This window comes from Coloeus monedula, assembly GCF_965178545.1.
Source record: "Coloeus monedula genome assembly, chromosome: 1".
NCBI lineage: Eukaryota > Metazoa > Chordata > Aves > Passeriformes > Corvidae > Coloeus > Coloeus monedula.
In genome coordinates this window covers 148,341,725-148,369,697 of record NC_138781.1, presented here as the reverse complement: position 1 = coordinate 148,369,697, position 27,973 = coordinate 148,341,725, and the positions used below count along the sequence as shown (strand labels likewise).

The 27,973-nt window shown below is 42.6% G+C and overlaps 1 protein-coding gene across 4 annotated transcripts in view; it reads left to right on the top strand.

Annotated features, from left to right (window-relative positions):
- MTSS1 (MTSS I-BAR domain containing 1) overlaps positions 1-27,973 on the top strand; it is a 125,553-nt gene that overhangs the window by 73,948 nt on the left and 23,632 nt on the right. For all 4 annotated transcript variants that reach the window (XM_082298009.1, XM_082298007.1, XM_082298010.1 and 1 more), the window contains exons 4-6: positions 17,842-17,926; positions 19,354-19,445; positions 21,186-21,260. In XM_082298009.1, coding sequence (XP_082154135.1) covers positions 17,842-17,926; positions 19,354-19,445; positions 21,186-21,260 — 252 coding nt within the window. The remainder of the gene's footprint in view (positions 1-17,841; positions 17,927-19,353; positions 19,446-21,185; positions 21,261-27,973) is intronic.

The following is a 27,973-nucleotide window of genomic DNA, read 5'->3' as shown; positions in this document are numbered from 1 at the left end:
TCATTAGGGCTTCCCTGTGTCACAGTAATATTATGCCCTTTAAGCAGTAACCCTGCTTTGACACCTCTGTGAATAGCAGTGCAATGCCTGATGAAAATGCAGTTTTCCTGGGATGAAAATGTTTATGTTAATGAAGCTATGTTCATACATGCTGGAGCTTATGGTACAGATATTTTCCGTGCAAAACCCCTGAGTGATATGCTGGTAAGAGTCTTGGTGAGTCTAATCCTGGATTTAAAAAACATACTATATTCAGTATGGCCTTACAAATACAACCAGGGTAGGTATGAGGTAAAAATAAACCTTTCCATAATGCAGAACACTTGGTTTAAGAAGTGGAGGAATATTTAGTAACAGGCTTTGATCGAACTATGTGCTGTGGAACAAAAATATTTCATTGATCTCTGTGAAAGCTTGTAATTTGTTTTTTTTTTAAATTGTTACAACTGTACGACCCAAATGAACAGACCACAGCAGTGAAGTTTGAACCCAGGATTTCTGGATCAAGACCCGTGAGCAGATGCAAGGTTAAGCACTTACTATTAGTTTGTAGCCAGAAGAGATTCCTAAGCCTTATGGTCAGTAACAGGTGACCAAAGGTAGTTTTTAAGTAAAAGCTTAACCTGTGTGCCCAGTGGCGCAGGCTTGGAACAGGAGATACTGTGTGTAGTTCAATTCTTGGTAATCATGTTCGACCACAGGTTGATGAAAGAAACATTTACCCTTCCCATTAATTTATATTTGTGTTTTGGTAACCCTCTGGACTATGAGCAGAAATAGGGGCTGGTCCTGCAAGCATGAGTGCAACTCGAGCACACTCTGCTGTGCTTGGGCTTGGTGAACTCAGGTGCTGAGGGAAAGTGAAACAATTCTAGGGCCCAGAGGCCAGCAGGGTACATGCATGCTTTGGGAGTTTGCTGTTGCCATTGCTGACTCAGCTGTGGGGAGGAGGGATGTATGTGTTTTGTTTTCAGAATTGCTTATCAAGCTGGTGGGGAAAAAGAAACTACTCTGGAGAAGTGGAAAAAGCTTTGTCTGTCAAGAAGGCAGTTTGAGCTTGCAGATCCTTTCCTGTTTAATTTCTAAAATCCAGGTGTGATTGAAAGACAGTGAAGTTCTGTGTTACATATTCTATGGGAAACTTTCATTCAGCTTCTCCAGCAATTTCCTGATACCATAACAGCAGCTGAGGAAAGGATCAGGCAGAAGGTGAGGGTGGGTAGGTGTTCCTACACGGCCACACTGAAGTCATTTCTGGAGATGTGAGAGAGCTCCTTAGGAGTATATTTGCTTGCAGCAGCTACAGTAGAAAAGGAAGAATGGTGTGTCCGATGTATCTGGAGGATGTATCTGAGCAAGTGAAGTACGGTGCATCCTGAGATCAGTGAAGAAGAGAGGTCAGGCTCTTAGTTGTTGCTTGCTGAAAGTTTGCAGCTTGTATCCAGGCACAAGCTCAAGACCTCCCAGATTCACAGTGCCTCCTCCGGAAACAGGCCCATTTCTTGGAGCATCTGGGATTTTCTACAAGACATCTTCTTCAATCCAGCACTGAGCTGGACTGACCCTGTTTAGCTTGTGAGACAAAACAAAATTGTAGCTAGGGGACTACAGCTCTAATAAGCAGATCCCAAACAAAATTCAAGGCTGTTAAAGTGTCTCATTGAATTATGGTGCTACAGGAGCATAGTGACTCATAGTGAAGCTAATCACCTGCTGCTTTGTCTTGACTGCAAAGAATAGATTGCTAGTTAAACATTTAAAGGTCATAGCCTTAGAAGCTGTATTAGTGTTGCTTTCCCTCTTTGCTCCCCCAACCCCGTAATGCCTGGATTTACTATGGGAAATCAAGCAGATACTCTGGAGATCTGTGTTCTGAAGATGAGACTTGGCATTCTTATCTTTCAGGCTCATGCTGACAACCTCTATGCATTCATTTATGAGAGAGGCCATGCTGGAACACATTACATTTTCTCTCCACAAATTTCCCCAAAGCATCACCAGTATGGCGTTGGTGCTCTGTGGAGAATGAAATTACCCTAAATTTTAAATCATAGATATTATGGGGTTCATTCTTCTTCATCATGGGGAATTCCAGGAGTGAAACTGAAGCTCAGGTCTCTATTCCCACAGCCAGGCAAGTTCAGTGTTTTCAAATTAATAGTGCTTTATTGTTCATTGGACCAAGAGCATCTTAAAGGAGACAGTTTTCTTGGTTCTCCCTAAAGAGGCTGTAGACCTCTCTAGTTGGCTGAGAAAAGAACAGACTGTTTATTTCTGGCATTAACTTGTCTGTGTGGGTGAGCAGAGGAACTGTGTCTCTTGGACAGAACTGTCATTACTCTCCCTGCAGTTGTCCCCAGTTGCAGCAGTCATTGAAGCAATTGTCAGGAAGGTTCTGTAGAGAGAGGACTTGGTTCTTTGCCTAGTGGATCTTCCAATACTCTCTGCTGTAAAAGAGCCTTTCAGGTTGATGAAGGTGATACACTTTTCTATCAAAATGCTGGTCTAGCTCTTCTAAGTGATTCATGCTCCTTAGATCGCTTCCAGTTCACTGCTGTGAATCACCAGGACAGGTGGTGTCTGCCTTGGTGGCTCTCCTGGAGAAGCATTGAGATGGTGGTAGAGGAAATCTTGCAGATAAAATAACAGCAAACCATGCTGAAGTATCTAAACCTCTAGGTCACTTCAAAAGTCAGTCAGTGCAGTGGATATCACCAGCGATATCAGCAGAGTGTTAGCACTCCAATTTAAATATAGATTTTGAAGGAAGTTTGTAATATTTTCTGCATATGGATGTTTTATGGCAGGAAGCGTATCCTGCTGTAAATTACTCTGTTTGAGAGGCTGCATTAAAGATTGTGTGTGACTTAAGCCTGGAAGTTTTTCCTTTCAGAACTGTTGGCTGTACTAAATTGATGGACCACTGGCATGTTTTAAGCTTGACCGTTGCCTTACTTTTGGACTGGGCTGGAGAGAGCATGGTGTCAGAAAAACATGTTTCCTATCAGCTGCCAAGTTTTTGTTCTTGTAGAATGATCTGGACAAGCTGAATCAATGGGCCAAGGCCAGTGGTATGAGGTTCAACAAGGTGAAGTGCTGGGTCCTGTGTTTTGGTCACAACAACCCCTTGCAACACTACAGGCTTGGAAAAGAATGGCTGGAAAGCTGCCCAGCAGAAATGGACCTAGGGATTATGGACCAGGGCAGTGATCATCCCCTTGTACTTAGCACTGGTGAGGCCCCACCTGGAGTTCTGTATCCACTTTTGGGCTCCTCACTACAGGAAAGACACTGAGGTGCTGGAGCATGTCCAGAGAAGGGTAGCAGAGCTGGGGAAGGGACTGGAGCACAAGTCCTAAGAGGAGCGGCTGAGGGAGCAGGTGGTGTTTAGCCTGGAGAAAAGGAGGCTTGGGGGGACTTTATAGCTCTCTAAAAGGAGAGCTCACTGAAAGGTGGCTGTAGCCAGGTGGGCCTTGGTTTCTTCCTGGTTTCTTCTCCCAGCAAACAAGTGAAAGGACAAGAGGAAATGACCTCAGATTGTCCCAGGAGAGGTTCAGGTTGGACATCAGGAAGAATCAGGATGGTTAAACATTGATACAGGCTGCCCAGGGAGGTGATGGAGTTACCATCCCTGGAAATGTTCAAGGAACAACTGCACATGGCACTTAGTGCTGTGGTTTTGTTGCCAATTTGGTCTTTTGTCTAAGGATGGACTTGATCTTGGAGGTCTTCTCCGACCTAAGATTCTGTGATGCCTTGGTGGCCAACAACAATATGAAGCAGTCTTGTGAACTGAGGGAAGATGGACCTTGGTCTGACATCTGGTGAGGTGTTGGGAGATACTCTGTCTTGATTTCTGTCTTTATGCCCATCTTTCTAGTGCATGTCCACATCTATAGTGGTTCTTATTTTTAGGAGGGATCCTTGGATGCCCTAGTGGCCTTTTCCAGGGTTGCAGAACTGCTGTTGGGAGGCATTGATGCAAGTAACGAAGAGACAGAAGGGCCCAAAACTTCCAAAGGAATAGGGTGGATAACAGTATGCTGCTGTACATCCAGAGATCCTCATTTGTGCCTGAGGCTGTCCCTGGCCAGCCTTGCTTGAAATGTACCATGTCACTTTAGCCAAAGAGCTGTCTGAGGTCCCGAGCCCATGAAATATGTGTGCTGCTGGCTGCAGGAAAAAGGGCCCCTCACTTTTGAGGGCTGCTGGCTTGTGCAGATTTTGGGTTGACCTTTGACCTCACTAACAGATGGCAGAATAAATTGATGGTGGATGTATTTTTAAATTAACAGATTGTACTTTTGGTCTTTGCCTGCTTGTCAGGATATTTTTTCTTGAGGTGTGCCTTGGCAGAGAGATGACTGAGGTAGGTGCTTATCTCTGCCTCAAGCATTTGAGGTACCCCCAATTCAGAAATAGGTCAGTGTTTCACACTGACAAAGCCTGGGAGCATTAAAGTTGTTTGAAATGTGTCCAGTGCAACTCTGTTAACAGCACCTTAAAGGAAAGGTGCATTTTTAATAGTCAACAGCTACATTTGGCTGAGGAGCACCTGTCCATGTTACTCTGTGGAGGTGACTCCAGACATGGATCATGCTGAAGGAAGGTGGTGCCTTCTTGGAAAACAGCTTCTGCTGAAAAGTTTCTTCACCTTTTTTTTGCAAACTGATTTCTTTTGATGTTTTTTTTTTTTTCCTTTTGTAAAAGGCAGTCAAACTTCAAAGGAAACCATATCATACCATGTTCTGCATGCACTTTAGGTTTAAAATGGAGTCTTCACACATTTGGTTACAGCTAGAAAAAAGTGTCCATGGGTATCCTCTCCCTCCTCCTGCCCATTGTGACTGCTGATTTGACTTGCAAGTGCTGCCTGTAGTAACGGGCAGTCATTGGATGGGTAATAGCTGATGCTGATTTATACCTGTTTTCTCTTAAGTCACATTCTTAAGTGCTTTAAAAATAGTATTAGGTTTGCGTTTGTTTTCATAGATAACTGGCCATGTCTCTCTTTGGAGCTCAATACGTATTTTAATTGCTTCATGCCTAGATCTGCCTTTAGCTCACCTGCATTTTAGCAGACCTGGTATAAAGCTTTGTTAATAGATAAACCAGACCTCCTTCAGTGTGATTCTGTTCTTACTAATGTTTATGGTTCAGGAGTCTGCCAGAGAATTTTTTAGTGCTTCCCACCTCTGCTGCTGTAGGGTTTTGCCATATCTTCCATAGAGGAAAATACTGCATGCCCTGTGAGTATTGGTGGTTTATCTTGGGTTGACAACTGAGGTACCTTTTTCTTGTTTTATTATTATCTGACCTGCAAGTGATGCCTTTCATGGCCTTTGATCCTGTTGGGAATGGCAGATTAATGAGATTAACTACTTTCTTTGGACAGAATTTTTTCTTAAGTAGAGAAACACTCCTTACATCAAGACCCAGTTACACTGTCCTTATTCCAGTTTCAAAAACCAGTTCTTCGGGGTCTGTCTTTTTAATTGAATCATTTATTTTACCTACTTTAAACAAACTGTTCAAAAAATCTAGGCTAATGCCTATTGCAAGTGGTTGTATCTGAAATGAATTGCAGCTGGACAGATTAACTGTGGCAGTTATTTCTGTGGAAGGCATGCCCTTGAGTTCACTCAGGATGAGTGGCAGTGCTGCTGCTGCAGAAGAGGAATTCAGAGATGCTCGTGGCCTGTGTGAGTGCTGCATTGCAGTTGCTGTCAGCTTACGTCACGAGTAATACTCAGGCAGCCCAAGGGCTCGTCGGGAGCCTGAGGAGAGCATGGCTTTAGTACCATGTAACAACAGATCTCATGGTCTGTGTTTTCTGTGCTTCTTGTTGCGTATCTTGTGTCTTCTGTGCAGGGAAGCCTCTATCAGCAGCTCTCTTTTCTCCTTAATGCAGTGTAAAAAGCTGTGAGTGCTTATCCATTTACAGCATTTGGGTTGGAGGGCTTTTTAGCCTCATTTTTTAATATATATTTAGAGTCTTACACATGTCATACTGTGATTACAGCATTGCACCATTTGAACCTGTCTGTTTTAATTAGCAGTTGGCATTGCCCTATTTATAGATAGATGGAAAAAGCCCAAGCTAGCCAGTTTGCCGTGCAGAGTGTATTTTCTTCTGTTGGCAAGTAGTTTGTAACCATTTTTCCATAGCTAAACTGGCTTGGCAACCTGCAGATGTTGCAGGCATTGGGTACTGATGCTTGAAATAGAAATGGACTCTGAAGAGGATGTGGGATGGAGAAGAATAAATCAGAAACTGCTGTTGCATTGGAAGTCTGTTAAGACTGATGATATGACATGCTTACCAGAGCATAACTGCAGAAGATGACCACATGAAAAACAAGCACATTAAAAATATATATATTTTAAATCTTGCTTCTGTCACATTATTAAGGTTTCTTTTCACTTTGGCATGTTGTGGTAACAAAACTAGTTACTAGTACAAGTGTTTGGCTGTCCAGCATGGTTAAGTTGGTGAGTATTTGTACAAGCAGGAGAAACAGACTGATTCTTTCTGGAACAAGTTGTGTCTAGTCTATAAATGATGTGAAAAGTGTGTGTGCTTTTCTTTTTATCTGCAATTTTAAATCTGCAAAAGTTTTGGCCTGTGTTGACCCTGCAATGCCCAGGAGACTGTTGAGAAACCAGAACAGCATTGTGTTATTAAGCACCCAGGTGTTAGCTGCTCCTCAAGAACTGTCTGCTGATGCACTTCGCTCTGGGGAAAACAATTTGAGGCACCTTTGCCCTGTTTGAGAAGCTCTCCTTAACTAAAACCATAAATTACTTCTCAATGCAGATGCTGAATACAGGCACAGGAGTGTTGTTGAGCAGCTCACCTGGAGGTTGCTGGGTACATGATGAAATTGCTTTACTCTCTACAGCATTTGGTTGCAATGATTTCGACACACTTGTGTTGCAGCCTGGGCTTTGCATGGTCTGTGGACTTGTGGTAGGGTGCACACCATTGTCTTGAAAAACACTGCTCATGAATCAGTGCCTTTAAGGCATTGCTGCCCATGAGGGGAGGGTGGGCAATTCAGTAACTCCCTCTTTCCTGCACACCTTTTCAGAGTAGCTGCATCCTTATTCTGCAGCCTGTATTTTTCATTGTCTTGCAAGATTTCAGCCTTTCAGTTTAGGACAGAACTGGCAAGCAGCAGGTGGATTTGAGTCAAGCTTACACTTGGTAATTTGGGACTAGAGCCCAAGACTTAAAGCTTCCAAAACCTGGGAGTTCTCACTTCGGTTAGCAGAATAAAATGTCGTCATCTCTGTTGGCTCTCTGTGTTACAAACTGCATTTGAGACCACGTGGCAAGAGTTGTGTGATCCAAGACTTTTCTCAGCATGTCCAGCACAGTAATATAAATGTGGGTTTCCTCAGACTCTGTGTGACTATGTGCACGTTTGTGTGTGTAATTTCTGAGTGACCTGTCCTCAGGCTGACTGTCTTTGGGGGAATAGCTGGTTGAATTGATCCTGCTTCACATGGCTGAGCAGGATGCAAGGAAGGGGAAACCTTTCATGTAACAATATCACTGTGAAATATTGGGATGTGGGTTACATGGTGCTAAATCAAGGTAGTCTCTGGGGTAACATAGTTAATAAATTCTAAATAGGAGGTGACCCTTTCTGAGCACTTTCTCTAAACTTGTAATTTATATGCTAGTCCTGTGTATTACAATGCTTAAAGCCTAGGTCAGAAATCCTCCATTCCAATTTGGCACCTACTCTTGTCTTTAATGGCCAAATTAATAGCAGTAGGTCACAGCCAGCTGTTCTGTAGGTGCAGGTTGATGAGGTCTGTTAGAAGAACAAGGGAGCATCAGAGCATGTGAGGAGCTGTGAGGTTTAGATGAATTTCCTGCAATACCAGAGATGTCAAATGACCAGATGAATGTTTCTTTGCTAAAATCAACTTAATTGCAAAGCACTGTTCATTATTTCTTTGAGAAACCTGAAGAAATGAAACAAGTTAGCAATTGGTCCGTCTGCTTTATGTAGGTAAACTTTAATTGGTTTTGTGTAATTTTCAAAATGCCACAGACTTCTTTTTTCATAGATTGGGTTGGGAGAATGCTGGTTTTTGTACATATGGTGCGTGTTCAAATTCCTTTGATATCAAAGCTTTTACTTGCATAAAACAAACACTTTCCACATATATTTGCTGTGTTATGTTGACAAAGCAGTGCCAGCGGTGCTTGGAAAACTGTATGTTTGCACTGCTGGGACAGTGGACTCTGGATTTTAGGTAAGGAAAACAATTTTCACAGTGGCACTAATCAGCAACTGCAAGAGAAGCCAAGGAATCTCCACCCCCAGAGACACTCAAAGCTGGACTGGACAGACCCCCAGGACCCTCATGAAAGTTGGCCCTGCCTTAGTGGGCAGTGAGCAGACCAAACAGCCTCCTGTGGTCACTTCCAGTCTTGTCTTTCTGGTTTTTGCTGAGTAAGATACTGAAAGGAAGGACTAATAACCAAATGTGTTACATCAGTGTTTGGAGGGGAGCAGAGACTTCCCTCCTGTGGAAAGAGAGGCATCCCCTAGGGGGTATTAACATAGTTTTGCATGTTAGTGCTACAAAAGCCTTAGCAGCACTCTGTATATGTATTGTAGCCTTGTTTAAAGCTGCCCGGCCCCAGCTGGTTTGCTGATCAAGGATTATAAAATGAGCAGGACTTGGCTAGAATAGTAACAGTGCTCTGAAGATTTGTCCTGTGTAGAGTGTAAGGTGTGCTGCTCCTCTACCCGAGGGCTGGTCAGTGAGAGGAGGTTCTAAAGGTGTTCTGTACTGCAGTGAGAGAATGGATAAAGCGATGGAGAAGGATAGCTTCTGCTCCTCTTTCAAGGTTTAAATTTCAGGATTTGCAAAGCCCTGTTCTTAATTAATCATTGCTTTCTTTCTGCCTTTTGATTTCTAGTCTTTCTCCTTGATTCAAATCCTGGCTTCTTGCAGTTGTTCTCACTACTCAGGGTGGTGGAGTGATACTTCAAAGCTTGGCCTTCCTGTCCAGATCTTATAAACCTGGTGTGAACTGCATGTGTGTGGGTCACAGCAGGCAAGTCCAGCCAGATTAGATGCATCTGCTGTTTCAAGGATCGAGGTTTGTTCACTACAGTTCAACAGAGCTTGTTTGCAAGAAGAAATGCAGTTATTCTGTCCTCACAGAAAGAGATAAGCACATCCTTGGTGTTTGCATGCCAGTCAGCGTTGCTGAGTGTCATGCTGTACGCTGTGCTTGTAATGCCGTACACCAAGACAGCTTCATTTGATCTTTTCTGCAAGATGTGCCTTTTTCTTTTTGTGACTCAGAGAATTGAAGCTTTTCTCCTGCTGCACTCTTCATGGTTTAAGCAGGCACACTTTAAATGCAGCCTGACAGTGTGGATTGTTTGGTAGGGTTCATGGGATAAACAGAAGTTTGCCTGCAGAGCATGTGAATCTGTGCATTCAAAGCAGCCAAAGATCTAGTGAGCCCAGCCCTGTGCTTGTAAGATGTCTCACCTGATCTGCATGCAGCCTTCTGTGAACTTCACTTGCTGCTTACAAGGAGAAAGTGTCTGTACCTTTTCTAAATTCAAAAGTTCAGAGTTTGCTGTGTTTTTAAGAGCGTGTGTTTATTGAGTTTCAGGCCAAAAGCGCAAAGACCTCCAGTTCCTCTGCTTGGAGATGGCTGTCCTCATTTCACTTTCTGTAACAGGTGGAGTGTATCTTTTTTTTAAGCAGGGTTCACTGTTGTGTATCAAATTCCTTTGTACATGCAGGCGCAAACAGCCAGCTGGTGTCAAACCTATGCAGTCACATTCTCGTTTGCCTTTCTGAAAATTCATTATAATTTAGTAAGGCTGAGGAAGCTGAAGTTGAAAATGAGTGGGATGCAGCCAAATTTAAAAAAAAAAGGCAGCCTATCAGTGAGGACAAAACTGGTTAACTGTTTGAGAGCTGACCTGATAAACAGCGCAACTGTCTTTATACTAGGTAATATGAGCTTTGAGGCAATCTGGATAACTAAACACTACTGGCCTGGATTCCTGTTACACTTTTGCTATCTGCTGCTTTATTAAAGAGGTGTACAGGTTCTCCATGTCGCTGCCACAGAGTCTCCTCTCTAGAGACTCTCTAGGGGTTTAGAGGAGAAGTCTGCAAAGTCATTGTGTTTCTAATCTCTTCTACCCAGCCATGTTGAAATGAGTCTGGAGTCAGAGTAAATAAATCAGTGGGGATGCAGTTGAGTAATGGGTATTTCAATACATACTTGAGACAATTTTTAAGTGGCATTTGGAGCACACAGAGCAGCTGCCTTGAGAAAGTACCAAAAAGAGGATGTACTGCCTTTTGAAGCACCACCAGCATCCCCCCATATGGATGAGTTGCAGTTAGAGATTGTTAACCCTGAGCAAAGGCATGAGATTGCCCCAGGAGAAGAAACCATGTCCCTGAATCCCCGGGGTGGGGACAGAGCTTTCCCTTGCACCCAGGGCCTGAGATGTTGCATTCAATGTTTAGGTGTGCATGGAGCCTTTTGGTGGGTTGATGATGATGTATCTCTGTATAACTAACTGAAAAATAACAGGCATTATCCAAAATTTCTTCAACTGGTAATTTCTTAAGGTGGTTTGAGTGATTTTACTTCCCTTTGTCCCTTCATGATCTTTGCCTTGGTTCACTGAGGAAGTGTGCTCTGCTGGAAGAAGTGACAGCCTGTAAAAATAGCACTGCCTTATTTTGCAGATCTGCTTGTTGTGAGGTTTCAGTTAGATCTGCTGACTTGGATTTAAAAATAAACTTTTCTTCTGATTTTTGCACCTGCTTGTCCTGGCGGTGCTTGATTTTGTGCTTCGGAGGCAGCAGCCATTTAGTGGTAGCTGAAATCCTTGCTGGATTGGGATCAGCAGCCGAGGTGATTGGGAGACCTGAGTTGAGGGGCTTTTGACTTTTCAGGCCAGAGGTGTTCATAAGGCCAGTATCTAAACATAAAGAGGAGAAAGACCTTGTAGGCTTTTTAGAGCCTCTGTGGAAGTTGTCAATTCAAAATAAGTATGTTTTGCCAAGCGTGCAGTGGAATTGTAGTTGGTGTTCCAAGCCATTTGCTGTAAGTGTATTATCCCTTTTCCTCATTGAATATTGCTGTAATCTAATCAGATTACATTGCAGTTCATTGCTGGGCCCAGGCAAAATAAAGAGCGGTACTTCAGAAGAACATAAGTATCTTGAGTTACTGCCTCTTCACACGTCGGGCTGATGTTAAGTGTTCATTTAGAGCCAGATTCATGCAGGTATGGAGATCAATGAGTCTGGCTATCTAAATAGGCCTGAACCAGATCTCCATCTTTCCACCCTCTGGAGCATGCAGTGGAGTGTGGTCCTCAGTGCAGCAACTGTCCCTGGCTGGTGGAGCTGGCCTTTACATATGTGTTGGCTGGCAGCTTGGCTCCGGGATTCTGCACAGGTGAGTGGTTACTCCAGATTAGCACACAGGCTTGGCCTGGTGTTCTTCAGCTTCAGGAATTCTCTTTTCCTTACAGCGTTCTTTTTATTAGCATGTTCCAGCTTTTACTGAGAGCATGAGCTTGGTGACTCTTGTCACCTGCTTTCCTTGAGCCATTGATGGGTGTAGCAGTTGGAGCAAAGCAGCTGGATCTGCTCAGCTTAAGACTGTTAGGTTTACTGAGCTGTGCACAGACTGTTTCTGGAACTACATTTTGCTATAAATCTGAAAAGAAATGGGGAGAAGGTATGGGCAATGTTAGTGGACAGCTTGACTGTGAGTACAGGTATTTAGCAGACCCTGTGTGTTTTCAGTACTGAAACTTTTTGTATTCTATAGAATAAAACATAAATAATGGAAAACGCTATTGTGGCATTTGCTCTTTTCAACAAATCTGTTTCTAATCATGCTTTGGTTTTGTGGCATTAAAAACTTGATGCAGAATTCTAGGTTCATAAAAATGAACAACAGGCACCTGTGAGGAGAGATGGATATTAATTCTTGCAGGAAATCACCAGAAGCAAAATTCTGTCTGTGCTGGCAACACCGTTTGTGAAAGGAAGAGGAGGAGGGAGCAAGCCAGCTTGCACTCCTGACACAAACACCTCAAACTAAAGGATTTTGTTCCTGGGAAAGACTTCTGCCTGGACTTTGGCTGCACTCTGACAGGACTGTGGTTCAGTGATGCATTTTGTGTCTCTTTACAAGTTCATGAATTAATGACAGACTTAGCTTCTCAGAATGAAGCAATGCATCCTGTGATAACTTAAACATTAAAACGCTTTTATCCACCTGTGTGTGACATCCTCTTTCAAATCAGAGGGCCACAGGTGAACTTTGCATTCATGCACTGAAGGCTGACTAAACCCAAACTGTCCAGAGATCATAGCAGGACTGGTTCATGACTGAATTTATACATCGCATGGGCTGTGTAGAGACCTCTGTGTGCACGGGTTAATTTCTGACCCTGTTGCTTTAATGGCAGTGCTCGTGTTGACTCCCATGGGGTGAGGATTTTGCCCAGTGCTGAACTAGAAGAACAGCTAAAGTAAGCAAAAATGCTGCTCACTGAAGGAATAAGCAAGATCAGAAGAAGTCACAAGAGCTTTCTTGCATATTCTTTAACAAACTGACTGGAACATGGTCATAGTCTGTTCCAAGGACTTCTGAAAGCTGGTGGTTACCAGGGCAGGCTGTGGGCTAGGGGTGTCCAAGGTCTCCTCTTCCTTTGGCTTCTTTGCTGCTTTAACTAGCTGCCACTGCCACTCTTCTCCTCAACTCCTTCATCATCTAAGTTCAGTGAAAATGCAATTTGAGATCCTGCTAGTTCCATCCAGAAACAAATGCTAGTTTCTTCTGCGAATGAGAAAATAAACCACCCACTGCATTTTCCTCTCAGCTGGACTGTGGAGGGCTCTGGCAAATGTGACAGAAAACTTCATAGCAGGCCTCTGTGAATGTGTTTTCTAAGTAATTTGCCCAAAAGGGCACCTGATCAAACATTACAAGCAATCTGTTCCTTTGCAATGATGACAACTGCAGAGGTGAGGTATATGACAATGGCCTGCCAGAGCTGTTTTATTAAATTTGGTTAATCCAAAATTCATAGGTGAGTTTGGCCTTGAATCTGCATTTGTTGATCCAGTCTTCACTGAAAGATGTCTAAATTAAATTAAAAAAAAAAAACCCTCAGGAATTTTTTTCTCTGGTTTTGAGCAGCAGCTTTCAGAGACTTTACCAAGTGCTGCTCAGAAAGGCTCACAGCAGCTGTAGGAGTAAGGGTGTCCTGTTCTCTTTTCCTGCCTGGTGGATGCTGAAAAACATTTGTCTGTTGTCTGCAGGTTTTGATGTGTTTTTCCAATTTACAAGCTTTACCTGGAGACTGTTGACACCCTGAACATAGAGAGCTGCCATAGCTCCACTTTTAGGTTTCTGTCCCAGTAGTAATACCTGTGCTAGTCACTTCTAAGCAAATCTGTCCTTTTTTCTCTGTCTGCTGTAACACCCTGGAACTGATCCCATCATCCTTGAGTTTCATGGAGACATCCACATAAAAAGTTTGGCAAGATCAAGGTCCGTGCCCCAGGTAATCAGTGATGGAAACTGCTTGCTCTTCTAGCAGCATGAATTTGGATAAGGGTTGAGTAATGGCCATTAACTTAAAATGTCCTACTGTTAGTCATTTGTCATAGCCTCCATGTTCAGAACTGCATTTAATAATCCAGCCTCCATTCTGCTCCTGCTTGAAGCCTCTTCTGATAACTTTGAAATTACAAAAATATTACACTCATTTTTCATCATTCTCCCCCTTTTGAGAAAGAGGAAAGTGGCTTGCACATTTGAACTATGTCCTTGAAGATAAAATATGAGCTTGTTAATAAGTTGGAGCCTTAAAGGCACTTCCTGAAAGGCAGCATCTTCTGAGCCTGCTGGGGTTGCTCAACAGTGAACTGAGAAAAGGAAGATAAGAGGTTGATTGTAGTGAGTTGAGTATATAGGGCCATGCAGTTGTACAGCTGCACATTTCATCAAATAATCATTTCCTTGATATATGATCATCACTAAATACAAACATAATGACTCCCATAAAACAATTGAGTCTCTTTCCTACAGTCTCTCCCTGTTGTCTCTCTATGATGCTGAATGACAAGCAGCATCGAAAGAAATCATTTATGCCTTTATAGTGGACTCATTGTAGTGTCATGGTCCACAGACTTCTGTTTAATTATCTCACATGAAGAAAGTTTGTGGTCTTTTACAGGCTTAGGCAGGAAAGGGAAAAGCAGGGAAGGTGAGAGTAAAGGCACATTGTGCCTTGCAGAGTTGACTTTTACTTACGAGAAATAAGGCTGATGTTATCACCCACTTTCTAATCAAATTCAACAGGAGCATTTTGTTAAGCCACTTTCTCTGAGTGGGAATTCTGATGAATACACCTCTCGTCTCCAGTTTCAAAGTATTACTTTAAACTGTTCCCAGGCATTGTTTGCCCTAATGGATGATTATTATAGTGTGTCAGAGAAGCAGATAATTCACGGCCTCATTTTATAAACTGAGAGCCCAAGGCCCAGCAGTTTGACTTGCATAGCTGTAGGGCAGTGAATGGAGCCCAGGTCACCCACCCAACATACTTACGGTTTGGTGAAAAGTTTGCTAGTTGGGCCTCAGTATTTCTGTTTGGGAAATTACAGCTGCTGTAGGATGTCAGGGATTTTTTCCAGGGACCTGCTTGTAAGTGAAGTGTGGAGAGGGACAGTGCATTCAGCATGTTCTCTGTCAGATGCTCTTTTTGCCACCGCATCTGTGGGTTGATAGCACTGAAAAAGAAACTATCTCCACTGATCTTCTGCCTACCTGGCTCATGGCTCTGTCCTTGAGTCAATAGGCAATTGGTCACTTACAGAGCAGGTTTTTGAAAAGATAAACCATAAATTAATTTGGAAGCTGAAGCGGGTTTTGTATGACTGTGGCATTCACTGCAATAAACTTTTACTAGATTTTGATTACTCAGGTGCATAGCCAGCACCAGGACTTGCACACACATTAATGCTGCTTGTAAGGTCCATCTCTGTGTGCAGAGTGCACGTGTTGGCCGCCCGCTCCGGCTGTGAGTAAACCACTCATCAAACTGTAATTTATATAAAACATATGTTGGTCGTGTTCGCTGCAGCTGAGATTGGATAAAAGAAATCCGAATTACCATCCCTTGTTACATTTGGATATTTTCAAACCACTGCAGTGGTACAAAATGATTCCCTTCTGCCAGTTTGTGTAGCCAGCTGAACCCAGCCCTTTGGAAACAGGAGCATCAGTGCAGTTCTGCTGGTGGGAACCAGCCTTTACAATAACCTGCCGAAAGCTGAGATAAACCCTTTACACTGCGGGTGTTCCTGGAAGAACAGCTGAATGCATTGGTGATGGCCATGGTCCTCCAGCTCAATAAATCAGGGGGTGGTGAGAGGCTTGTATTTTTTTTTTTTTTGCTTTCTCAGGAAGCATTTGTATTCTTGACTGTTAATATAGTTGGCAACAGGGAAGTAAAGCTCTCTTTAACTGCAGTGCTGTTGGAGTCCTTCATACATTGAGGAGAAGCAGTGGGATTCAGGTGTGGGAGAAGATGCGCTGACACTGCCCTTTGTTCAGTCTGGTGAGCCTTGCCAGCCTCAACCCACTCCCTGCCTCCCTCCCTGGGTCCATGCTGACCAAGCAGAGGTGCTGGCTCAGCCCTCCCAAAGTTTTCAGCAGCCCCCCTCCTTCTTCTTCCTGAGCAGAATCCTAAACCCATCTTTTGCAATACCTTGTTTCCAGAAGGGACATCAAAAATTTCTCAAAACCATTTATTTTCCTTTTACCTTCACTTCATTAGAGTAGTCTTCATTCGCAGAACAAAATAAACACCTCATCCTTTGATATTCTTGTAAACTACGGATAACATGAGGTTTCAAAAGGTGGGAAGAACCAGTAGCCCACTCATCACCAACCAGTTGCATTTGGTTTTTTTCCATGAGAAAGTGTCTTTATTCCAGGCTTAATTTATTCTGTTGTGGCTTGTCATTTTGGTTTTTTTTTCTCTGAACTTCATTTGGCTGTTCTGCTGACCTTGCCCATCCATCTGTACTATGTGTTGAGGGGATATGTTTATACTTTGGTTGGTTGTGTTTCAGGTAAAAATCTGTTACCTTGGAATTTAATATTAATAGTAACTGACCCTTATTTCCTAGTCTCCCCAAACACATGGTGCCTTATTTCCTTCTTACTGTTCTGATACGACCCTTCCTTTTTTCATATAACAGACTTAGGAAAGCAGTGTCACTTAACCATTGATGGTCCTTAATATTCCAGCATTTCAGTGAGTTTTCAACCTGAAAAACCTACCTTTTCCCTAGCCTTGATTCAGAATTGCTCTGCTGGTAGCCAGGGAAATTTTTGGTTCATTTGTTCTTCTCTGCCATTGCAGTTGTGCCACATTAGGCTCTGAAATAAAATTACTTTTATTTGGCAGTGGATCCAGAGAAAAATGTCCATGTTTTGGGACAGAGATCCACTCTTTCTTGTGGATGTTGTCCTTTCTCCACTTGCTTTCTCTCTGTTACACCTCTCCCCATCTTCTGTACTGCTTTTTGAGTTACTGGAGTCAGTCTCAGCTTGTGCAAGTGCAGCATCGCCAGAAGAGACGGGTCCAGACGCAGCCTGGAGTCTGTGTGCTTTTCCCACCTGTGTGCAATGAGTCTACAGCTCTTTGATGTTACTAAATAATATTATTTCAAAAGCTCCTTATAAAAACATGAGTAATCAGGCAAGTGACAAAGGACTTTCTGTTTATCTTTTTGAACAATACCAAATAGCCACAATTTGTTCCAGTTATTTGGTGTCTTTGTTCCAGAGCCATTTCGTGGGCACAGGACTTAATTCTGCAGGAATGCAGGAAGATGGTGACTTGTTTCCATGTTTAAAAAATCAAAATATTACAGTTTCTTAGGAAGATTTTTTTTTTCTACTTGAGCAATGCTATTTTTAAAGCCTAGGGAAGATTTTGCTCTATGATACAAGTCTAAGGTTATTTTAATAATCAAATAAGGCGCTGATACATTCACTGTTCCAGAGAGCCCTACAGTTTGGAAACGGTTCGTAAGAAGGTTGATGTTTCTATCCTGAAATAGTAGATTTAATTTGCCAATGGGAACTAAGCTAGTACCAAAACTAACGCTAACCGAAACCAACTTATATGGAAATTTAATAGGCTGATCGGAGCTGGTATTGCTGATGGAAGCGGGGAAGGAGGGATGTGTGTTGTGGGAAGGGAAAGCCCGGGGGGAGCGCGGGGTTTGTGCCGCCGGTGGCGAACGGCGCCACCTGCTGGCGATGCCGGGAGCACGCCGGGCCCGGCCCTGGAGCAGCGAAACGCGTTTGAGGCACTGGGCCTAAGGAATCTGGGGATGGGAAAGTTGCATCGAATCCCCGAGGTGTGGAAATAATGCCCGCTCCCTTGACAGCTGTGCTGCTTGGCTTTTGACATCTCAACCCATTTTCTTTCCAGTCTTCTGCCACAGGCTTGGGCCTCATGGCACAGAAAGCTGCCTGGAAGAACTGTCTTTTTAATCATGTTTGGTTGCTTGATTCTGGTCTCCAGGTGAGCAGGAATTAGTCTCTTACTGGGATGACAGATACCACTTAGATCTGCCCTGTTAATAGTCTGGTTGATTCTACAGTTACTATTACTTTGTTTTACAGTTGCTGTGGAAGACTTGGCACCTCCATCCTGGTTGTTATGCCTCTACACCACAGGCAGGAATCTCATCAGGGGTCTCACCTGCCTTTTTGTTTTTCAGGTGGTACCAGAGAGATTGGGTCTGCTCTCACCAGAATGTGTATGAGGCACAGAAGTATAGAGTCCAAACTCCGGCAGTTCTCAAGGTGAGTGGCTCCGTACCTGGGCCAGCACTGGAGGTTCCTCCTTCATGTGCTTCTGGGGAGCATCTAAAGCTGTTCTCCAGCATTGTCTTCTCTGGTGGCTTCTGCCCATGTCACTGAGAGCAGGAGTTGTTTTCTCCCTGCAGCATGTTCAGTGCTGTGACCATGCAGGGTTTCACTGCACATTCATGGGGCTGGGCCAGTTCACCTCAAATCACCTCTAAATGCTGCAGATTCTCACTGTCAGTTCCTGTTGCTCAGTGCTGAGCAGGCGGCTGCTGATGTGACCAACTGACCTGTCTTTGTTTCAGGCCTTTAAGCTTTGTCTCTTAAGTTTTAAACAAGCAGCAGCAGCAGCAGCATTGTGCTGCTTCCTCAGCTTACTGCACAGCCCAAATAGCTTGCGGCTCAGAGAAAAACCTTCAGCAGAGCAGTATACAAAATGCAAATTCTCTCATCCTGTTTTTGAAATTGAAGTTAGACTGTAGAGGTAATGAGAGAGAACTAACTCATGTGAAACCTGAGCTGTACAAAAACAACCTACTTATGTAGTAAGTAGTAGTTTGCATGTATGCCTTTTTTAATCAGACCTGAAAGTTATATTTGACCTTTGGGGAACAGAAACTATGCTTCACCACTTGCCTGATGTCCTGCTTTGTTTTTTCCCTTTTTCCCCCATCCTCGGAAGTTTTCAAAGCCAGGTTGGATGGGGCTATACGCAGCCTGGTCTAGTGGAAGATATTCTTGACCACGGCAGGGTGGCTGGAACCAGATGACCTTTAAGGTCCCTTCCAATCCAAAACATTCTGTTATAATTCTGTGATTATTTTAAAGTAAAATTATTTATGAAATTGGTTGTGAGGAGACAGTTTTAGTCTCCAGTTACCACAGAATTAGCTGTTTAAATGGTTTGATCCCAGTCTCATTAATTAGTGGAGCATTACTGGTTCTGTATCATGGACTCCACCAATGTGAGGTGAGGCACATCAGTGGGCAGGATTTTGTTCTCTTGTACAACTGCTCTGTCTTCTTGTGTACCTACATGTGCTATTTAAGTTTATAATCTCCATGGCTGCATGAACCTTTCTGGTCTCCAGAGTATCCATTTAAATTGTGTGATGGTTGAGTAGGATCTGTTTACACTGAATTGTTTCGGGTCACTCCTTTGCTTTACACTCTGTTCCTCAGTGTCCTGACCTTCTGTAATTCTGGTTATCTTGTGATGTGGATTTTTGATTTTTTTTTTAAATCTACTTCTTTCTTTTGCTTTCTCTAGTGTAAACATTTTTATGTTCTGATATTTACATTATGACACTGGTAGCTGTCACAGCAAAAAGTAAAAATACTCCAATATTGACCTTGGCTCTCTCTGTAAGAATAGGGGCATCTGCAGGATTTGATTGCTCTTTGTGTTTTTTCAACAAAATTAGTGCTTTAATTGACTGTCTGATAAACCCACTTCAAGAACAGATGGAAGAGTGGAAGAAAGTGGCCAATCAGCTGGATAAAGACCATGCAAAAGGTAGTTACGGAGGAAGAATTCTTTAATAGGAGTAAGATTGTAATATCAGTTTTTCTTCCTCTTTTTATGTTTGTACTGGGGAACTGAATGACATGCTTAAATATGTATAGCAGTTTTTCTCTTCTAAAACACTCCTCTCCCAAAATGCTTAACAAAGTGTTAACCCTTCCCATATACATTTTGAAGGTTTAGTTTGCAGGACTCCTGGGGATGGGTTGTTTTTCTAGACTGGTAAGCAGTGACTGGGTCTAACTCTGTTAGCCCACTCTGCCTGTATGTGCTGAGGATTGGAGATGCCACATCTATCCCTGCAGAGCCCTGGGGTGTCATTAAAAGCAGCTTGTAAGATCATGTTATGCCTCAGCCATAGCATCCTCCAGAGACTGCACAGCCCTGTAAAACATTGAGCATCGTTATTTTATGCCTGATGCCATACAGAAAGTGCACCTGGGGAACGGGAGAGCTCTGATGTTGGACATGGGATGCCCAGGGCTGCAGTGGTGATGATGGCTCCAGAGGCTTTCCTGGGGGAATGAGCATCAGGCAGCCAAGTCTTGCACAGCAGGTGCATGTTAGTAGATGCCTTTGGCTTTGTAAAATTTGTACTGGGAATGGTGGCCTTCTAGCACAGGTACTGAAAGCAGATTGCAGTTTGCCACTGACTGACCCTTGAAAATTTCAGACTTTGTTACATCTGAAAGAAGCAGCAGCAGCATAATTTATATTGGGGAGGGTGAGAACTGATGGGAAGGAGTGGGCTTGACCTCCAAAAGAGGATTTCCTTCTTCCCCCATTATTAGTGGGGTCAGATAGAAGCAGTTGAATCAGCAGCTCTTGAAAAACTTCCTGCCTTGTGCTGCAGAGAGTGTTAAGCATGTAGTGAGCAGGGGAGGGGAATCACATGGGGTCATGCAGGTAGGGGTGACCCAGGCCAAAGTGGCAGTGAGATTTAGAGCTTGCTGGGCAGACTTGGGTGTTGGGAGTGCAGTTGGCCTCGGTACAGCTCCTGTGCCTGCCATCAATCTGCTTCTGTTTTTCCATCTACAGAAGAGTAGTAACACTGATCTCCTTTGTTAAAGTGTACGTGTATATGTATATACATGCATACATGCCTTTTATCTTTTTTTTTTTAAGTACGAGTTTTCATATCTGGTACCTTTAGTGTTCCTGCACTAGAAGTTGAATATTTTGTCCTGGGATTTTAATTCTCCTGGGATTTGTACCTCATCTGAAAATGAGGACAAGTGCAGTGTGCTCCACTTCATCAGAAGGATCTGGCAATGTGACCCTTCCTTGGGCAGAGTTTTAGCACCCTCTTCCTCTGCCTGACGCTCATGCTGGAGAGGGATCACAGGATATTCTCAGCCTTGCCATTTCTGGATACTTGTTTTTTGAACACAGATGTTTCGAGAAACCTGTCATCTCTGTTTTCCATTCCTGAGAGTGGATAAGTCTTTGAAATGAAAAGCACTCTGATTTTGTACTGTGTTCTCAGTTGTTATTTCTGTAAAGGCTTTGTTTATTTGGGAAAGATTTTAGTATGTGAATGTGCTCACACCCTAAAATGTTATATTAAGCCAAATGTATAGGCTTTACAAAATGTGAGTTCTAAGCTGCTTTGTTTAACAGTAGCTGTTCTCTGAAAGTTTGTACTCTAACGTCTTTAAATGTAGCCTTTTCTGTGAAAAACATTCATTCTGAAATGGATTATATTGATAATAGAGATTGTGTCTTTTTTAGAATACAAAAAAGCCCGCCAGGAGATAAAAAAGAAATCATCTGATACACTGAAGCTACAGAAGAAAGCAAAGAAAGGTAACTTGCTTCATACTCTACTGTTAACAAGCTTCTGAGCTGTGCTCATTGACAGAGACTGAACAGTGATAGGACTTTCTACTGCAATAATTCTGCCACTCTAATGTATTCCTGGTACGTACTTGGGTACCAGGATACAATTACTATGTGTCATTTAAATCATGTTCTGAAGCTGCCTCTAATGTTCTTACACAAAAGCCTTAAAACTGTTTGTGCAAAGTCAATCATGTTTAAAATAGAGCCCTTACTGCTAACTTTTTCTTTTTAGGAACACTGACACTCTTAACATGACTTGTGCAGATACTTGTAAAATTTTCTAGAATCTTTTGGAATAATATTAAAAAAGCCATTATGTAAATGTTCCCTAACTATTAACATTTCTCACTGTTCTCCCTTTTTGCCACTTTTCTTCTTTTTTCTTTTTTTTTAGCAGCCTGTAATCTTCTACACCTTACCTTATTGATCAGAGTGTGAGAAGATAGCATGGGTTGTTGTTGGGGGGAGAGCACTTGGCAATCATAGAAAACTAAAGATGAGTGAGAAGAGAAAGGGACTTTTCCTGAAAGGCAGTTTGTTTCTTTTGGCAGCTGTATCTTATGCTCCTGTTGCTCTCCCACCACCACCTTGTCACAGGGGTTTCATCACTGTTTTGATGGAAACATGCGGCACTGCCAGCTGCAGCTTTGCCATCACTAAGAGTTTTACTTGGCCACGTGCAAACCCCACCAGGCTCTGGAATGATAGGGAGCTTGTACAAAAGACTTCCTGGTTCCCTTTCCTGCGCTGGGCTCTTCCCAGCTGGATCAGAAGTGTTTGAGCAGCTCTCAGTCTGCAGGTTGCAACTTGTCCTTCCCCTTCTGCCTGAAAACTGTGAACCCAGGGACAAGCAAAATAAACGCTGGGGTGGGGAGTTTCTTGAAATTTTGAAATTGTATAAGTGTTACCCAGAACAGGTGAGCTGTCTAATTTTCCTTCCTAATAGGTGAGTCAATAATTACACTGGTAGAAAGCCACATGACTGGAAAACTGCTCTTGAATTTTAGCTGACTTTAGATAAGAGATGAGAAGAGATGAAAGCCAGCAAGAGGGAGCTTAGCTCAGTAGGTTCTGTGTGTCTGTTTGTCAGTTTAGTGTTCAAAATCAGAATGGTGATCATTAGGGGAACATGACTTTTTGAGATAAGATTTTATTTTTGGGTAATGCATAAATATGTTTCTCGTTTTGTGTGATGAAATGTCTGACTTGGGACCAACAGGTTTAGAGAGTTTGTGATATTCCTTCCATGTCTCCTCCTGTCTCCCCACCTTTTCTAGTCTTATTTCTTGTCCTTGTGTGGTACAAACAACCCATCAGTGCATGGGAGGTGAGCACTGCGAAAAAAGCATGGAATGGTTTGGGTAGATGTCTGGGATCTGTGAAGAAGGAGCCATTTTTTAGCATGTTTCTATGGATTGACAGCTGTCTGGCTCCCTCTCCTCTTTATTCTGCTTCTGAGTGTTCAGTACATCAGTCTGCAGTATTGAAGGAGGAGACATCATTTTCTGTAAAGTGTGAAGAGGAAGGAGAAGTACTTAAAAGCTGCTGGAAAAAAACGAACCCACTGTTCTCATACTGCAGATGCCACCTGCATCTGTCAGCAGTGGTTAAAGCAAGCAGACTTGGTCCTTGGATTTTCTAGTTTCATACCCCCTCCTCAAATATGAGCCAAGTCTCATGATGAGAGTCAGGAAACTGGTGTTTTGTCCTCCTTCAGGATTAAACATCCTTGAGCAGGGAGTGGAACAGGCCTCATTTTGCCATCATTACAGCAGTCATAATGTGATTGACGTTTTGTTTCTTTTTTTTTTTTTTAATGTAATTCCCTTGCTTAATTTTGCTGTTAGGATATTCTTTTGGAGTTGTGGTGAAGGTGATTTATTTCTGTGCTGTCCCCCTTGGAATTGCTGTCAGACTCATGGTGTTTGGTCCAGGTCACAAAACCAATAGGAGTCAGGAGGGGTTTGAGTGTATGGGGCAGGTGGAAGAGCTGAGGACTCACAGGTAGCCAGTACAGGGAAAAGCAGGAGCTGCAGTATTTTTGAGGAGCTGAGAGTTGTTCTCATGTCCACTGGGGAGGAGAGATGCAGGGAGGCCTTTGCTCATATGGCTGTGTGTGTGAATGCCCAAAGCTGTTGGCCCCAGCACGAGTGGACAGGAGGTGGGAGGAGGGTCTCCCTGCCTTCTTGCAAGTTATCTACAACACTTAAATGTAGAAGAAAAAAACAGGAGCAGATGCCTTTTCCCCTCTTTGTTGTTTTGATCCCTGTCTTGAAGAAATAAAGCTTTGGTCTGACTGCAGTGTCAAATGTTGTTGTGAAAATGTTTTTGTATGTACCCATCTTGACAGATCTGTTCAGTGTCCTGTGGGGTGAAGTAGGTTGTTCTTGCTGCTACTGCAGAATAAAAAAATCATGATAAAGCTGCAGAAGTGATTCTGCTTTAGGACACAAATGAGGTTTGAACTATGGGACAGCTGTGTTGGCAGGCATGTGGCTGAGTGCATGAATGTGTGTCTTCAACTCTCCTGTTTCTCTGTTTTTCAGACTTACTTTTTTTGTTCTGTTCTTCCTCAATCAGGACCTGTCCCTTTGATTTTTCTGTAAAGTTACTGACTCACCTATGGGAACTCTAAAACAACCAATTCATCCCCTTCCTAGCTCTTGTAAAAATACTTTTGAAATAACTTTATGATTATCTGTGGGCAAACAGGATGTTTGCTGAATTCTGGATTTGCTTCAATACTGTGCACGCTACTAAAAAGGTCCTTTAGGCTTATTCTGCTATTTCCCATCTGACCTTATAGGAAAGTGCTTTTCTTCTGTTTTGGGCAGAAGGAAACAAATACAACCCTCCACTTTCCTCATTCGTGTCATGGAAGTGGTGTCCCCTGGCCCTGACATGTTGGGCTGCAGAGGCTGTATCTCACAGCTGATGCTGCAGCATGCACAGCAGCTCCTTGCTCCTTGTCTGCATCCTGAGGACGTTTAGGAAGGAGAGTTGTGGGCTGTGTGGCTTGTCCTGGCAAGAGTGCTGCAGGCTGGGCTCCCCACCTTGGCTCTGAGGGGCCAAATACACGGGGGTTTGCCTCTTCCGTGGCTTGTGTGTGGTCTGTTTGTTCTTGTACCATGTGGCCAAGTTGAAAGTTCAGGCTGGGAATTTAAGATCATGTATTAGAAATTACGTTTGCGGAGTACGTTAATTGCAATAACGGTGTTTCCAAAGCTTGAAGTGGTGGGGAAAACACCAAGCTTTCCAAACAAAACAAAAGGAAGTCCAGGGTCCTTTTTGGAAGTTTGCTAGGGTATTTTTAGTGAAGTGACATGACTGTGAAATGAAGGTCTTATATTTCAAAAGACCTCACAGAGAAAATTTTCACTGTATTTGTTGTCTTTAAATATCAAAAAAAAAAAAAAATCCACCTGAAGCTAAATCTGTGTAGTCTTAAATAAGATCCTCGTGCACCTCCCAGATCCATGCAGTCCCTGAAGGTGTCATGGTGATCTTCAAGGTTCATCATTCTCCTTACACCCTTGTTCCCATGTGGAACAGGCCCCTAGGGCTTGTTGCCCACCCCAGCACTGAAACTTATCTCTTGCTGAACAGATGAAGTTGTGTAGTGCATGGGATTGCAGACACCTTCTAAATTTCTCTTTGTTTTCAGGCAAACATTGGCCATCAGAAGTCAGCCCAGCTAACCTGACTCAGCAGAATTATTATGCATATACTTAAAATAAATTTCATGTTTAGGTTTCTGCTGAGTCAGGGCCTCATACATGGATCCATAGCTGCTAGAAGCTGTTGTTGCTATCTTGAATCAGGAGAGAGTCAGCAGCTGTGGCTCTGCATGTAACCATTTGGCAAGGTTAACAAAGTGCATGATTCTTGAAGAAAAAAGGATCAAGTGACTAAATTAAAATATATCTAAATGTATGTGTAAAATCCAGAGTGCACGTTTGGTCTATTTTCTGTATTTCAGCTTGGCTATTAATGAATAAATAGACAGGTTTCCCTTCTGCATATAATAACATGACTGGTAGATTTCATTTTCAGGTTCTTCATGTGACACTGGGTGAGCTTTGAGGAAAATGTTTAAATCCAAGTGGATATGTAAGAAGTTGTTGAATGTAACGCTCCCAATAATATAACACATGTTAATATGAAAACTGAGTTTTATCTGTCAGACGTGTAGAAATTTCTGCAGAGTTCCATTAACATTCAGTACAACATTTCTTCTTGTGTCCCATCAATGTTGAGTAACCAAACTGACAGTTTCTCCTTTTGAGTATGCAGCAGTTTTGGAAAGTGTTCTGTGATTCTAATGAAATTGAGATAATAGAACATGATTTTTATTTTACTGTAGAACATGATTATTAATTTACTGTAATACTGCCAAAAGTGCATTTTCTTCCTCCTCCTGGTTAGCAAAGATATGACCTCTTTGTGTTTTAGAGCCTTTTTAGCTATTTTTGTGTTATCCTCTGGTCTTTGTAATATTGTTACACTGCTCTCAAGGATGGTCATGCAAACCCTGTTGACTCTAAATTAAAAAGCATAAAGTTCTTCAATGTAATTATAACTGAAGAATGTCTCAGTTCTTAAAGCAAGTGCTGACCTTCTCATTCAAGCACTTTGCACTCTTTCTGTATGTGGCACTTTCCCCATCTATAGTGGCAGGCTGGGGAGGGAGAATTCCTGGCCAGAGCCTTCCTCCCCCAGGAGGGAGCCTCATTCCTCTAAATTGATCAAGTGTGGCACAGTGACTGAAGTGAGAGCCAAAGCTTTGTTGAGTCAATAAGATACAGCTCAGAAGGAGGAAAGCTAATGAGCAAATTATCCTTATCTGTTGCAGGGAAAAAATCCTGTGTGGATGAGGCCATGATGCCTGCAGGGCTCTTTTGGTGTGTTTTGGGGTTTTGGGGTTTTTTTCCCTGCAAGCTTATAATGCAAGCTCTCCTTAATAAAAATGCAGTGAGGACATGTTGGTAACTTGGTGACTGAAGACATTTCTTCGATTCACTTTCATTCCTTGAGTTTTGAAGGCCTCTTGGTAGTTCCCCTCTTTTTGACAGCAAGCCAGTTTTATTACAAAACTTTATTACATAAATTTTTTTAATTAAAACACACGTATCATAGTTAATCTTTTTGATGTTCTTCCACATTGCATCAGCAATTAGCTTTTCGTTTAATTAACAATCTATTAATGTAATTGCAGCAGAGGACATCAAAAAGTGCTGTGTTTACTCATACAGCACCCGCCTAGAGTTCTGCAGGTTTGAGTTCCCTCTTCCCTTCAAGGGAATGAGCTTTGTGCCACTTGACCAGGGTCTGGTTGTCTGTGTTGTGCACTTTTTCTGAAGCACGGGTTAACGTGTTCTCACTGAGGAGTCTAAACTGGTTTAAGTCTCTTAAAGTAAAACTGTATGGTTAATAACCAGGGGTTTAATTTGCAGCAGCTCACCAGGATGCAAAACTAATGCGTTTGTCTTTATCAGCAACGGAAGAAGTCAAAATAGTCTAGTCCAAACTGCTCACTCTTGTCTTGGCGCTGATGATAATGTCTAAATTCTAGGAATGCTGGAATACCAGTTTGACTTTTTTTATTTTCCTTTCTGTGTCAATTTTGTGTCCTGCAATTTCTCACCATGCGCACCTGCCTGACAGCTGAGGCTCTGGGTAAGTCTCTGCCATGCTGTGACCCTGGTGGCTGGTTTATTGTAGCCCTTGCTGTGGCCTTTTTATGGTGTCTGGTCTCCACTAACTGCCTAGACTTTAATTTCTAATGGAACTAAAATATTGCCTAATCCTAATGAACAAACCATTTTTTGATTTATTTTCTTTTGGTATCTAATTGGAACACTATAAAAGAAGGAAACCAGTATTGTGGATAAACCTCTGGTTTATTTTAGAAAGGGATTAACGTGGACAGATAAGTCTTGTCACAGTTGGGAGAGAAGTTAAATGGACTAGACATGTCATCAAGGTGATGTTCAAATAATTGAGTATCTTATTGTTAATATGACTTTTAAAGTCTAGAGCCTAAAGTCCTTAATGTTGGTCTTTGCAACTTGTGATCCAAACTCCCTTTTTTTTGAAAATCGCATGCATCTTTCTTACCTGATAGATAAGAAATCACTATATTTACTTCATGCTGGGGAAAGGGTTGGAATTCAGCATCACAGTTATCTCCTGTTGCCTCATCACATCTCAAATGTGTTTAAATTGGGGTGCTGTTTCAGCTGTTTTGCAAGTTTAAAGTGGCTGCCTTGAGATCTTGTTGTGAATGAAGCATGGTGTTTCTGAATCTGAGCAAAGTACTCATACCTGCACTTGTAAGTGTAGTGATATAGGTGTTGCCTTTGGGAGAAGCCTGGATTGATTAAATTGGGAAGCTCTCAAACGAGGCACCTCCGCTGGGCTCCTGGAGCTGGGCCTTGTTGAGCCCTGCCGCTTGTCCCCAGTTTTTGAAACCACACATTGTAGTTTTCCTGGTTTGTAATTCAGTCAAGAAATGTCATTTGGCAACTTGTAGCTTTTCTGTTAAGGCAAAACTTTGTACTTTCGAACATGAGCAGCTGACTCAGATCTCCAGTAGCCAACAGAAAGGCTCAGATTTGGTTTCTGAAGGAGTCAGAAGTTAAATCCCAGTTATGAGGTTTTTCACCTTTCCATAAATG